Raw genomic sequence first — 14,994 nt, 5'->3', positions numbered from 1 at the left:
AATAGCATGTGTGAATTGTATCCCCCCCTATGTAATGCCTCTCGGGGCCTTTAGGGTATTGAAAATAAATAAATAAAAATAAATAAAACGGTGCACTGTCCAGGGTTCTGTGTTTCTTGTGTGTGAGGGGACACATTCTTCTAAACATGATAACTTCAAAAGGGATAGATCGCTCTTCCTGTTCATGTGATAAAACTTCTGCAAAAGTCTATGCCTATAGATTTCATTCACTGATAATTTTGCTGTGATTTACTGTGATTTTACTGTGATTCTTCTTCCAAATCACGTGGATTTATCAATAATTTTAGTAGTCTGTGAGCTTCACGTACAGGATGTACCAACAAAAACGCTATCCTTGTTGTCTAGTGGTCGTCCTTATTATAATAAAAAAATGTTTTTCCTGTATGTGCTTCGTGTATTGGCTCAAACCTGCAGGCTAGAGTGCCTCGATGTTCTCCTTGCCCACCGCTCCACGCATAATACGGTGCAGCAGGCAAGGAGGACATCGAGGCACCCTACTGCGGGCCGTCGACTGGCGAAACACCACAGGGAAGTGTGTGAGGAACGAAAGACAGGAGGGGAGGGTGCGGGAGGGAAGCAAACAAAAACGAGAGAACGGATATGAAAATCTGCATTGCGGAATGATTTTACCTGTATATTGGAAAGCTTGTAATGGTCTTACAATATCCCCTTTCAACAGAGCATTTTTCTAACCTGCTTTAAACAGGATTACAGAACTCCTTGGAATAGTCATATTCGCCGGACATTAGCAACAATATACGTACCTTCTAAACGGACTGCACGGATCATTCAGTGGGTCTGTCAGACGTTCATTTCGTCTTGGCGGATCGATATGGAAGCAGACTTCTATCGCTTTCGTGCTAGCTGGGCGGTCTCAAAATTGTTCCGGAGTCCGCCACTGCGGCGTCCCTCATAATTCGATTGCGATTTGGGCGCGTGCAGGCCCGTAAATGAATGAAAGTTTAATACTGCTGACACGATGCTAAGTGCCAGGTGAGGCAGTGAATATGCTCAACCCTCTCAGACGTTATGAAATGTGGCGTACAAGAACGCCTCAAGCAAACAGCGCCCCCTGTGTTTTGTGCACTACACAAACAACAATCATTGGTGCAAGCACGGTAATGGTTACCATCAACTCACCACTCTCTTGCTAGACTAAGCTTTGAAAAAATTAAATATTTGGCGTCAACGTTACCGCTAATTATCGTGAATCAAAACAAATGGCACAGGTAGCTTAACTTACATTGACAGCCACCGTGCGCGGGTTCGGCATATTTCTTATATACAACGTTAATTGCAAATTATATGTCTTTTGTAGTCATCATTGATCAATATTAGGTGCATGTGTCCGTTGTCAGTCGATTAATCTCCCTTCTTGTTTGCCCCCTGCTCTGAAACATTCACTTTGTTCGCTTGAGTACGGAACGACCAACCGGCTTGTAAACCCCGTCGACGACTTCGCGCCGACGGCGAACTGGTGACAGGCCGTGGCACTGATAATCAAAGAGCACAGACATTTACCTCCCCTTATGCCAATCCTGTGTAACGGCTCTATTGAAGGTCAAGCAATGTTAAGCTTTTGAGAGAAAACTTGCGTGAAGCTCTTTTTAAGTAGTACGTTTTCTTGCTTGTGTTGTGTCATTTTTTTTGTATCAGGACTGGTTATCTATTTCAGTCGGAGCTTCAATTACATATAATCTTGAGACAATGGCACTGGAATGACGGAATAAAATTTCTCGACATCTGGGGGAACAGTCGTTTCGGTTTAAATTCAATTTTTATTTGGAATTAGTAGAAACTTGTAAATAAATGTCCTGCAAACGCAATGACCTGAAAAATTCATTTCGTTGTAGGCGGAAAGAAGTATTTTTTGCAATGAATGACATTTGTGTCGTAATATTTTGCACACATTGTTGCTTTTCCCAGCAAACACGAGTGGATATTTTGTTAAGCCAAATTATCATGCATCATTGTTTCCACAATTGTTCTCTTTAGTTTGACTGATAACACGTGATAAGGAGCCCGACTTTGTCAACAAGTTCTTATCTTTGAACACTTTTATACAGCCCCACCGCAGACGTATCTTCATTGCAGTTGCCTCTGTAAAGCCGAGCATCTGGCCGACAAGTTCCATTGTTAGCTTTGTAAAGAGACGGCACCCAGAAGCCAGGTCGCAGCAGTCTGAATTCAGGTGAGAGTAGAGAACTAGAAGCGCGATTTCTACCGGAAGCACAGAGTAGGCCTGCCAACACTCCGTTAGGTTAATTGGCGCCCGGCGGGCAAACTGACCTGGAAAACGTTTAACGTCGGGCTACAATTTATCACAGCAAGCAACGATTGGCGTGGTGTGACGACAGCACTTTGCTCGGCTTTGGCACGCGCATCGGCGCTTTCGCAGTTTTTGCACTTCACATATGGCATTTTCAACACATCTGTCCTTGCAATTTGAGCGGCTATAGCCCAACACAAATCAGTTGAATATGCCATCATGTGTCCGCTGCTGCCGTCGTTTTGGGGGATGTTGCAGAATTTCTGGAAGGGAAGCTCTCATAACTTTCCAGAGAAGTGAATTTAACGCTTGCCCGTCTTTCACCTCTCAAATAGAGCCTTGTAGGGTGATGTTCGCTTACAGATTAAGTGATCTGGCTCCGTTATTGTAATTCTAGATTAATTAGAAAATGAAATCTTGTTATTCCTAACGAACATAGTATTAGTATTGATGACGTTATCTCCAGTAAAATATGCGAGGATAATTTCTGACAATCTATGAACTCTACAGTTATCAAAATTCTAAGGTGCTCTGGCTGGAGAGAAGTGCGGTAGATTCGCTTTTGTTTTTCAATCTTCCCTGATCAATCATTTCTAGTGCACATAAGCAGTTTAGTAGCCAGTATTTATCTTTAGACGCAGCACATTGGGCAGCAACAAAGCTACCAAAGCAAATAACGCTGAGCAACAAACTGTTTCTAAAAGCAGCGACTTTTTCACCGGATTAGTTGTTGCCAATTTACCCTCCTTAAATTGTTGCCAATTTACCCTCGCGTGCATAAAAATGCTCAAAGAAAGTGTCACTCTTGCATTCTTTCGCTTTCAAAAAGACTCCAAACGGACAGTACGCACGCAGCCGATCGAACTTTTCCGCAAAAAAAAATAAAAAATACTTTTTGTAAAAGTTGAAGCAACATGTGCAAACTAGTAGAACAGTGTGAAATTTTTCAACTTTACGAAAAACTCGGGAGAGTTGACAGATAAGCAGGATAGTCAGATTTCACGACTAAAACCAGTAATACAGAGAAACACGTAGCGTAGTATTTCTTAGATGAATTAAGTCGTGATTAGCTCGTGGTAAGTGTGAGAAAACCGCTTTATCGCTATTAGCTAATGTCTTATCATGTCCCTCCAAACCCCTTTTCAGATGACTAATGTGCAGCTTCAACTTCGCGACATCATTGTCACTCCAGCAATTTCTTAACGCGATAACATTAAGGACGCTACTTGGCAAAAAATGTGCTGTTGGACGTCGTTTCACGAAAATCATTCCGAACCACAACTACGCAGGCCCAGCGCGTGGCGCAGAGGCGTTACTGAATTAATTAAATTTCTCAAAGGAAAATGCGTGAGAAAAATTGTAAAGTACAACATAAAGACAACCTCCACACATGGTATCGTCGTATTGTAACCGGAACATAATAGAAAACGTAATTATATGGCGCACAAACTCAAACCCACACCACTTTTCCAGTGTTTCTGCCACTTCTAAAGCGGCGCGGCCTTGTTCCTTGGAACAACACCATGTAGGTGGCCCTTGCCTCCGCGCGTCCGCAAAAAGATGCGGGGGCCAGGGAGCATTACAAGCAGTCATGGATGTTTGAATGCTGTCGCGTTCCACTGAAGCACGAAGCTTAAAAGTCTTCCAAAATTTTTAAGCCTTCTTGTTTATAGGCCAGTGTAATGCAGCCTTCAGCGGCGTTTAGAAATTCGCCCAGCGTTGTTGCACTTGGGAGCCATGAGAAGTGTGCGTCAACAATCCGATATCGTTGCCTTACAATCTGTTATGAGGTGTATTGGACTTTAGTCCAACTCTTCCGTGGCCACGGGAAAATACAATTATTGGCCGTTCGAAGAAACAACTTGTGGCCAGAAGAATGCTTTAGACTATAATGCGGTACTGTTTATTGTAGAAAATACATTACAGGCCACGCAGATGACGCAAACGCAAGAAATACAAGGAATCTTAGAAGTTTTAAAGAAGTCTTTTCAACGACTGCATTTATTGTCCACCTAAAGAAAACTATACAGGGCGCTGTTTCTACAAAAAGAGCACGCGTCCTACAATGATTTGTTCCAAGAATACTTTTATGAAAAAATATTTGCGCGCGCTGTTTTATTGGGAGAAAGTACATTAAATTTAGACTTTCTAGGGACCATGTGATGATATGAAGCAGACCCCGACTGGATCACGCAAAGTCAGTCTGCGCATTTCTGACGGAAAACGTGTCTATTGTGCACAACTTAGCGGTCCTGACAGCACAGCTTGCAGGATATGCCCAACTACTACCTTGCATGTCAGGCCCTCCTGCTTGCTTTCGTGTTGGAAGGGCATCACGGTCTTATCGGTCGAACCCCAGCAGCTGCCGGAAGAGCTCAGTGTGAAAAGAAAATGGCCTTAGTTGGTGCTTCTATGAAAGTAGAAATTCCGCAGACATCGAGAAGGTGCCTATTTCTATAAGTTGGATGCACTGTAACCCTTTTTTAATCGCATTTTACTCAAATAATTCCGGCGAGAGTAGTAGCCTAACTTCACTTTTAGGCAGTTGCAAAATTTTATTACCGCCGTTCAGCGCTATGAGCCTAATTTGATGTGCTGTAATCACGAGCAGCATGCTATTGTTAGGAAGCTGCGAAGGGCAAAGGCTAAGCCAATTTTCAGGACAATACGCAAGCGTTAGTTTACGAAATGCTGGATCCTAAATACATTTCTGCCGCAGAAACTCAGCCCCAACTCATTCTAAAAGTCCTTTTGTGGGTTTACTAGGAGTTAGCTTTGAGCCGCGGCAGGGCATTCTCAACGTGCTATAATTTGATATCTATATCATCGCTCACCGGTGAGTGATTTCAATTGACGTGGTAACGAGAGGGTTAAAGGTCAGTTCTGTCTTAGCTATGCAGCTTATGGCACGTGCAGTGTCACAGAAATGCATGCCGCATAGGATCGAGAGCCTTCAGAAAACAGATAATGACTCTAATATACCAGCCACACATTAAACAGAGTAAAACGTTATCCCGTATTGGCTTCTCATATCCCTCGGCTCATTTTCTGCTTAGCCTCGCGTACTTATTGTTACAATTTGTTGCTGCTTGGACACTTTTCATTTTTAATGACGAGTACATAACTGCGAGGATTATAAAGTATTTTTTTCCATTCACATTCGATGCATATTCTGCTTAATAATTCTATTGCACCCCTGTCTCTACCCACATGGGTATTAAGAGCCAGGGACGTGTACTGTACTACAGGGTCACGATGAGTTTCATTGAGGAAAATGTGGGGGAGTGATGTTTCCTCAGCAGCTAGACTGTCATTTCGGGTTATATTTTTGTTCGTACCAGCTAGTGACCGGCGCAGTGTTCCTTTTTTTTCAGAAAAAGCGTGTTTTTGACCAACAGAAGCACAATTATCTTTGTTGTAGCGCGGTTGGAACGTACGACGTCCTAAAGTTGTCTCTTATCTTGAGAGCAATGACCGATGTAGACGGCGGCATTGTCAGTGGCACTTAAAGCATCAATGAGGTCATATAATGCAGCTTTAATCAGAGAGCTGTAGCTCTGCGCAGTAATCAGTGCTGCGTTCAAATCCCAGTATTCGACCAGGAATCTTTATCGCCTACCTCTATCAGTACTTCTTAGTTCAACACGTGGGAGGTACAGTAAAAAAAAAAAAAAAACATATTTACTGGAAACGTGCTAGTGAAAACTGGTTAGAAAATACAAAATGAAACTTTGTTTAAACAGTTGCCGCTAGCACGCTAACGTGTGACGCCTTCGCTTACTCGCATCCCATTTCTTTCCCTAACGTGCACTTGTCGGTTCATATGCGTAAGAAAAAGTAGTATGAAAGTTATCATCATCATCAGCAGCAGCAGCAGCAGCAGCAGCAGCAGCAGCAGCAGCAGCAGCAGCAGCAGCAGCAGCAGCAGCAGCAGCAGCGGCAGCAGCAGCAGCAGCTTGGTTACGCCCACTGCAGGGCAAAGGCCTCTCCCATACTTCTCAAACTGCTCTAACGTAAGACAATGTGCTTCCTCAACGTGAAAGACATTTTGCCATAGGGACCGGTCGAGAGACAACGGCACTTCTCTCCAGTGAAAGACCAAACATAAGTGACCTCAGAGCGGGTTTTCTTTTACCCCAGAAAAACTTTGGAGTCTCGGTGGGGATTGGTTGCAGCAATTTCGCAGTCTACACTCCAAAAATGTTGGTGAAATGCAAGTTGCAGTAGCAGTTACTACTTTTCACAGGCCAATATTACTATTTCAATAGCTATTTCCTAACCGAAAAGGTTGCGTTATAGCTAACCTGTTTTAACATGCGTCCTACGTCAATGCAGTTAGTACGAGTAGATACATAATGCTTAACCTACAGTAATCGCGGCTACCTCGTTTCTCGCGTTTATTACGGTGTGTGCGTGTTCGGCGGTTGCTAATGCAACGCTTAGGCGCCGCTTACATATGCCACCGCGCCGTTGTATTCAAATGAATATTGCGTTTCACTTACATCAAGGAACACAACCATACTGATCACAGTGTATACAGTCAGTCCCACAGAACACTGAAAAAAAATCAAATCTAGTGCAGGCAAAGTAAGAAAAGAACGGATTATTGAATAACAAAAGTACTGTCCAAGTTATTTAAAATAATCATTGCTTTCCGTTCGTCACGACGTTAAACTTTCGTCAAAACCAATCGCCACCGGCTGTCGGTTTTCATTCGCGATCCCCCTCTTTGCGAAACATTTCTTCTTTTTTTTATCTGTGCACATATGGCACCTCACGTACTCAAGTACTGGGCAGAAACCTGGAGGCTTACGAAGAGGGTTCTACTTAAGTTGAGGACGACGCAACGAGCTATGGAAAGAAGAATGATAGGTGTAACGTTAAAGGATCAGAAAAGAGCAGATTGGGTGAGGGAACAAACGCGAGTTATTGACATCTTAGTAGAAATAAAGAAAGAGAAATGGGCATGGACGGGACATGTAATGAGGAGGGAAGATAACCGTAGGTCATTAAGAGTTACGGACTCGATTCCAATGGAAGGGAAGCGTAGCACAGGGGGCGGCAGAAAGTTAGGTGGGCGGATGAGAATAAGAAGTTTGCAGGGACAACATGGCCACAATTAGTACATGACCGGAGAAGTTGCAGAAGTGTGGGAGAGGCCTTTGCCCTGCAGTGGGTGTGACGAGGCTCCTGCTGCTGCTTTTGCTGATGATGATATGGCACCGCACATAACAAATATACTCCCGTCAGGAAAAGTATACGTGCAAGGAATTCTTGGATGAAGCCGAATTCCTCCTCCGCCTATAAACGCAAATTGAATTGTGGGAGAATACGTTAAGCTTGGCATTGCATGCTTTTCAGTTCAGTCGTCAATTTCATTTTGACTTCATTCAGAATAAATTAGACTTTTTCCGTGAGCCTGTGGTGCATGTACTTTCGCTCAATCCCCGTTGGACTCGCAGTTCCTGTTCCTTAACGGACTGATACAAAACGTGAGTACATCAATCATGTTGCACTCAGAAAAGGCCGACCCGAATAACGCCTTAGGTTGACGTCACCTGAGAATATTATGACGTCATGAATGTGGCACTCATAAAGTTTCTGATTAAAGTAACATATGCCGCTGTATTGTGGCAACCATGCTAAATAGTGTGATCGTAGTGGTGGTGCAAGTTGCTTCTCTTTGGAGCTGTTACTGCAATATGAAGTCGTTTGCAAACGAACTGCTGCACTGCTAAGTAGAAAACAAGTTTGGTGAGCGATAAAGTCATTATTATAAAGCATCACAATATTCTCACTAATTTCAAGTGATTGATTAGTTTTGCATGTGCACACATCGCACGAGGCTTGGTATTGGCTGGTGCATTATATCCGATACCTTGCCTTGCGTAGGGGACGCTTTCAAATATACAGGTGCTTTGTCGTCGTGTATCGCCCATAATGAAAATCTTTCAGGTAAATGTATACTAATCCCTAGAACTTTGAAGTGCGGCCTCTAGGGAAAAATATACGGAATACCTGCAACCAGGTGCAGCTTCTGTTAGTGTACATGCACTGGCAACGTTTAAGACGTAAAATGGTGTGGAAACAGCCCCTGTTTTACCATGGCGATTTCTGCAATTCTAGGTATTGTCAGCCATGCAGTACGAATACACTACTTATGGTTCCCGCGTTTTTTTTTTTCTCTCACCACTAAGCATTTCACTCTAATGCACCTCCATAGACAAAACAGGACTGTCTCGTTCTGATAGCGGGTCATGTCCGATGTCGATTTTGGGAACTTCTCAATATGCACTACAATCACGCGTGTAAAATGAAAAATAAATTGATCTGATACGCTCGCCGACGCCTCTTGGTTCTGAGCCGTATGGTGACTGAGTGACCGGTGCTCTGCGCCGAATTATGGTTTTCAACAATCGTAGATTGTACAAGAGTTTCACAATTTCATTCGAATGTGCGAGTCCAACCCGATTTTTCAGGGATCACACACGCACACACGCACGCATGCACGCACGCACAAATACACAAAACCATTTAAGCAGAATACATCTGGTAAACTTATGTGACGAAATTTCAGGATTGTGTAAGGACTACATAATGGTTGGAGGATTAAGTGAGACACATCACTCCTGATAATAAGCACTTTTCGTAAATGCTTGGGCGTACTGACATCGCCGTGTGCGATCGTATTACAATTCAAATATCTTGTGTTGGAAAAATCCTCAGATAAGAAAATCGAAAACATCGGTACTTCCTTGTTTGAAAATGCGCCTAGAAACAAACAGATATGAGGAGTGATTTCTCATCGTAGTTGCACAAGTGGATACTCCCTAGTCACGTTGTTAGATTTAAGGCGTACATACATGAAGGAATATGACGTGCTGCTATACATCTTACCGACTGGTATAAAGCATGACACATTACTGAGGACATCGTCTCTTATCCGAAAGTAGTTACATGCCATAGGTATAAACAATTGGTCCCAGCAATAAATACTTGTGTCTTCCAACTAACCATTTCTGTTTCATTCTATTGCAGCAACCCGGCCAGCATCTACAATGAACTGTGAGGACTACACCATTATCCGAGGCCTGCCAATGGCCAGCTTGTTTCCCGAAGTCAACGTTCGTTCGGCGATGGATTACCAGCCAAGCAATAGTGACGTGATCATCGTTAGTTACCCAAAATGTGGCACGACATGGACCCAATACATTGTGTCTAACATTATAACCAAAGGCAAACCACCAAATGATCCAGGAGAGTTTATGCTGCACTCTCCCTTCATAGAATTGTTTGGCGCTGAATCTGCAATGAACCCAGCAAGAAAAGGTCCCATTATAACGCATCTGCCAATGAACGTGTTCCCGTACACCAAGCAGGCAAAGTACATTTATGTCACCAGGAATCCTTACGACTGCTGCGTCTCGAAGTATCACTTCTTGAAAGGCATCACGCCAAAAGCTTACGAAGATGCCTCCTTTGAAAGCTTTGTTCAAAAATTTGTTTCCGGACGACTGCTCTACGGAGACTACTTTGATCTCCTGCTTCCTTGGTATGACCAACGAAACGAAGCAAATGTGCTCTTCCTCACGTACGAGCAGCTGAAAGCCGACACAACGCAGTGGATTTTCAACATAGCCGAGTTTCTTGGTGAGGAGCATATTAGGGCTCTTAGGGAAGATGATGTGCTCCTGCGGAGGGTAGCAGAAGCGGCGAGTCTGAGGAATATGAAGGTTGTCTTTAATTATAGCCCGCACGATAGAGTAAATCGTATGCTTGAACTTCCCCCGGAAAAATCTCTGAAGCTTGCCGAAGTCTTCAAGAAAGCACCCGTAACGCATAAAGAGACGCATGAGGGCTGCAGCTATGTCCGCAAGGGAATTGTAGGCGACTGGAAGAGTCACTTCACACAGGAGCAGATTAAACAAATGAAGGCGTGGATTGAAAAGAAGACTAAGGGAAGTGATGTGATGCACTTGTGGAAAGACATAGATCTCCCTTGAAGTGTATGGCGCCGAATATTTGTCACTGTTCGATAAAACACCAGCGGGCTTCCAGAGAAAACGGATGTTTAAAAAATGACAGCACTTGTGGTTATTGGTGCATTGTCACCCAATTGTAGCTTGCTCAATCTGTAACATCGTGATGCACTTGGATATTTAAGCGAACCAGGGAAAGGTAGTGTATCTATGTACGCTTGTGCAAATGAGGTCGATAGCTTACGAAGAAGCTAACACGCTATACAACAGGCTATAAACATCAGCGGCAAGATTGCTTACGTTGTAAATTTTTTCTTCTGTCAGAGAAGCTAAATAGAACAAAAGCTTGACCTGTCTAAGGACATCGCCCTTCTACGATGGCAAAAATAAGCATCCCTTCTTGCCGTGAGAAGAAGCGAGAAAAACCAGAAAAATCTCCAGAACAAAGGACAAGTGGCACAGCCACATTAAAGTTCTCGCACCACCTCACGGTGGCGTCAATAATTTCTATCACGCCTGTTGGGACAGAGTTAATGTCTTCTTCGTTAACATCGTACTGTAGAAATACAAAGACTGAAATAAACGTGTTTTGAGGACATTTGCTTAGTCACAATGGCCCAAATATGATTAAAGAAGAAGTAAAATGTGTGACATCTTACTGATATACTCGATCTGTGACGGTGGCGCGAAATTGCGAAAAGCTAGACCAAAGTTATTTTTAAATACTGATTTATTAAAAAAGAGTCTGCTAAAGCATTTTAGCACATTCCTAAGACGGCAACTGGTGCCCAGCGGCCCCAGCGGTGGGTGAACTCGGCATGTTCACCGGTAAGAACGTGGCGTCATACCGTGCTATTCGTTTATTGTACTATTCATTAGGGCTGTGTACTCGCACAATGTTAAAAATAGATTTCCACTGTATTTATTTTAGTAAATCAAATGCACTCCCTCACAAAGACTGAGTAGCCATATGGCGCCATCCACATCAACAAACTTATTTTCTAGATTTCGGATGCTACTACACTTCATAGAGCACGCTCGAATGTGCACAAAATTTGTGAACCACATGTTGTCTATACAAATACCGTCAGCTTGACACAGAACACTATATAACCAAAAACGCCCGCGAGAGTTGGACTGAAAATGAATCGCATTTTTCACGGCGAAAAATGCAAAATAAGGGGCCAAATTGTGGCAAACTAAAGAAATGAAGACGCAGAACCATGCTATGAGGGCATCTATCTTGCGCCGCGCTTCACTTCGTGGTGACTCTTACACGAGTGATCAGCTGGCAGAATAGCAAGCCCTATTGCAAAACACACAACTATTCGTTCCCAGTACCCATGTCCGCGTCTCAATATGGGCCCAGCGTCACAACGGATGCTGCAGCGCTGGACTGGTGTGGCATACTATATACGAGTTACTTGGTATTGATGCACAAAGAGGCTTCAGATCTAAAAGGACAGCGAGAGCATATGTACGAATATAATACTACATACGGATAACATACATAAAGATATATAATTGTGCTCACTATTTCGTGTGCGAGCACCATTGACTGGAAAAACAAAGCTTATTTAAGAATATCAATGGCAAAGCAGATCTCTATATAGTTTCTTCTCGTCAGAGTTCTTTATCCTTCAGTTCAGTAGCGTCCATTGTGTGCAGCCGAACTCAGCTGCCAGGCTTATTCTAAACTTTGTTGGAAAGGAACCATCTCAGCGAAGGTGCTCGGCGAAAGCGAAAGGTTGGGCATTTGAGCTTCAGAAGCTTTTCATTACTTTAATGAGTACAGCTAACACAAATGATGGAAATAAACTTATCTAGCTCTGTTTTCGGCGTCAGTATCGATCAGACACCGTCTTCGTCGGGCCCCTTCGAATGCGTTCAAACTACTGTGGAAGGTGCTTTGGCTTTGTGTAAACGGTACCACAAAGCGTCAAGTTAAAGTTGTCTGTCCCGTAATGACCTACAAACCGCCAAAGACTGCGTTAACATCATCATAGCGACACCTCAGGGATCCGACATTTACATAAGAAGGGTGGTCAACGTGCGCGGAATCAAAGCATACGGTGATTCTGGGTAATAGCTCTCGTTGATGCTGCCTGCATAAAAAATGAAGAAAGAAAAAACTACTAAGCAAGTAGGTACCTGCGTTCGCAAATTGTGGTTAAACAACATAAAAATTCGCAAATTCTGAATGAAAAGCTCACTTCTGTGTTGCTTATGGAAGCATTAACGCGGTCTAGCAGCTCATGCCCCTTCATTCCAAGCTCGGCAATTGAAAAGAGGTTTGTAGCGGTCCAAATACATCTATATTTACGTCAGGAGAATAGAATATCCCAATAATATGGGATCAAGCATTTCCCGTTCAACGACATCGGCTCGTTACGCAGTACCTAAAACAGGAACACGTGCGCGATAATTGCCGCCCGCACGTGTTGCTGTACGCACCAGTCAACCCTAACAAGAACCAGCGCGTTTCCAGAGCCTCGCAGTGCGCCCTCTTCCATTGCAATCCAGCTCTTCTGAGGGGATCGCACCGGTGATCCAATGACTCCCAGCAAGCACCAGTGTCGCTAGGGCAATGCGGTGTCAAAGAGCAGGCTTGCCTCACGCTTGGAGGCGCTGGAACACGCTAGTTTCCGCCATCTGCAGAAGTTTGAAGTAAAGTTTTCATTGGTGCCGGAGCAATCAGTGCTGCCCCTCGAGGCAGTTCGAGCCTTTCTTTGAGAAGGTTGAGTCCTACCACCAAATTTATTTTTTGGCGTGGCGGATCATGGTGGTCTCTCTAGCCTTTTCTCATACAAAATTGTTCTCCCTGCTCACTGGAGATGCACCCCTTCATGAAGGGGTGTCCTTAATGCATCCATGAAGTACTCCAATGGTATGTTCCAACAAAATAGCGCTTTCTTTCTTTGTACGTGACGAGCTACTACACTTTCGTCTCTGTGAAAATTTGGCCGCATAGTTGACAGAGTTTATCCACGTTAGCGATGTTGACAGAGTTTATCCACGTTAGGGATAACGTAGATGAAATGAAAATCAAGACAAACGTCCAATAGTGAGCGATGGTAATCCATCGAGTTAAACGATAGCGCTAGCAGACGAAGCTACGTGAACATTAATTCGCGTAGCAAGTTTTTGAAAATTATCATGTCGCAATAGGACACACTTCTATCTTAAGCTATCACGCTGTAATCGCCGACGACAGCTTACACATGCCCGAAAGTAATGTGGCTTCCTCACACCTCTATGTTACATATACCTCTTTAGGCATGATTTATCTTTGTTTCATTTTTTGCCACGTAATATCGTGCTGGGGATCCTGATCACCAGAAGAAAGGTGACAGAAAATTGGCCGCTTTTGTTGAAAATAAAAGCTCAAAATTGTTGCATTTTGCCGTCGATAGCTTCTGAGGAAACAACCTGGAAGTTCACAGTGAAGATCTAGAACAAGGTAAGGACTGCGAAAAGAGCAATGGAATGCAAAATTCTGGCCGCAACGCTAAGAGACAGGAAACGAGCGCTGAGGTAGAGATACGAATGCGAGAAAGGCAGGGAGGTTAACCCGAGGTAAAACCTCCGGTTTGCTACCCTGCACTAGGAGAAGGGAAAGTAAAGACGGAAAGAACAGCGTGAGAAAAATAAATGCGTGACAAAAGATGAAAAGGGACGAAATGGTCTCATTATAGTCTTTCTAATAGGCCACTGTCACGTAAGAAGGTCAACAAAGCCTTGACCGACTTTCGGTGTGACGACAGTTCATGTCGGCATTAAAAGACTGACTGTTATGAAAGTGGCCTGTCGTCAAGGCGCGCCAACGCGGTCGCTAGTGACAGCCGATGCGCGCTGTATCGAGGACAGTGGCAAAGTACATGTTCTATGGTCGCCTCGCCGCCGCAGTGACTGAAAGCCGAGCGGTGTTGATCAGAGAGCAAGTGTGGATAGCCGACATTCTAGCTGACGTTAAGAGAAATAAATGGAGCCGGGTAGGTAGGCTTGTAATGTGTAGGGCAGACAACCGTGGAGCATTGGAGTTACAGAATAGGTCCAAGGGAGGGATATTGCCTTCGAGGACGGCAGAAAATTAGGCGGGTGATCAAATTGAAAATTTGCACGCGCAAGTTGGAATCAGCCGGCTCTAAGGATAATTGAAGATCGCTGGAGAGGCCTTCATCCTGCAGGGGTCATAAAGATAGGCCGATGATTATTATAAAACTGCAGAGTCATGAGATTTCACTTACACCTAAAAGCTTGCTACCTCGCGTAATCTTTACTTCCTACAGCTATCTAATAATTTGCTATACGGATCGATGTTTTCGTTTTCGGTAAAACTGAAACATGGTTTTCTTTCCTCGCTAGGTTTTATCACCACTTTGCAATCGCCTAATTTCCAACTTTCACTACCAAGAAAGGAGATGTTCGTGACTGAATTTTGAGATTGGGTAATGGCCTATGCGCCGGGTGGGAAATAGAAAAAAAGATGGTTCAACAACTTCAATTTAATTGAGTATTCTTTGAAGCCGCTGCTACATCCTGTCATCAACTTGTTTATTGTCATATTACGAAATTAGCCAAAACCGTACGAGCAATGCCTCGTGATTGCCAATTGCACTCTCTCGTCTCCCTATCTGATCACCGCAGGCAGCTGCTTGCATATATTTTTTTTTTAGTTTGCTGCCCATATCTAAAGATATTATATCTGCGTTGTTGCCTTGATTT

At 43.7% G+C, this 14,994-nt stretch overlaps 1 protein-coding gene across 1 annotated transcript; it reads left to right on the top strand.

Annotated features, from left to right (window-relative positions):
* Positions 1-2,120: 2,120 nt before the first annotated feature.
* LOC126534432 (sulfotransferase ssu-1-like) lies at positions 2,121-11,042 on the top strand. The gene is made up of 2 exons (XM_050181707.3): positions 2,121-2,212; positions 9,329-11,042. Exon 2 carries the CDS (start codon positions 9,349-9,351, stop codon positions 10,291-10,293), a length of 945 nt encoding a protein of 314 aa, XP_050037664.2. The 5' UTR covers positions 2,121-2,212; positions 9,329-9,348; the 3' UTR covers positions 10,294-11,042.
* Positions 11,043-14,994: the final 3,952 nt, after the last annotated feature.

This window comes from Dermacentor andersoni, chromosome 7 (assembly GCF_023375885.2).
Source record: "Dermacentor andersoni chromosome 7, qqDerAnde1_hic_scaffold, whole genome shotgun sequence".
Taxonomy (NCBI): Eukaryota; Metazoa; Arthropoda; class Arachnida; order Ixodida; family Ixodidae; genus Dermacentor; species Dermacentor andersoni.
The sequence above is the reverse complement of the archived record's forward strand: the minus strand, read 5'-3'. Positions and strand labels throughout refer to the sequence as shown.

Excerpts from the sequence above, each read along its gene's own strand:
- LOC126534432 (XM_050181707.3), top strand. The coding sequence starts at position 9,349 with ATGAACTGTGAGGACTACACCATTATCCGAGGCCTGCCAATGGCCAGC.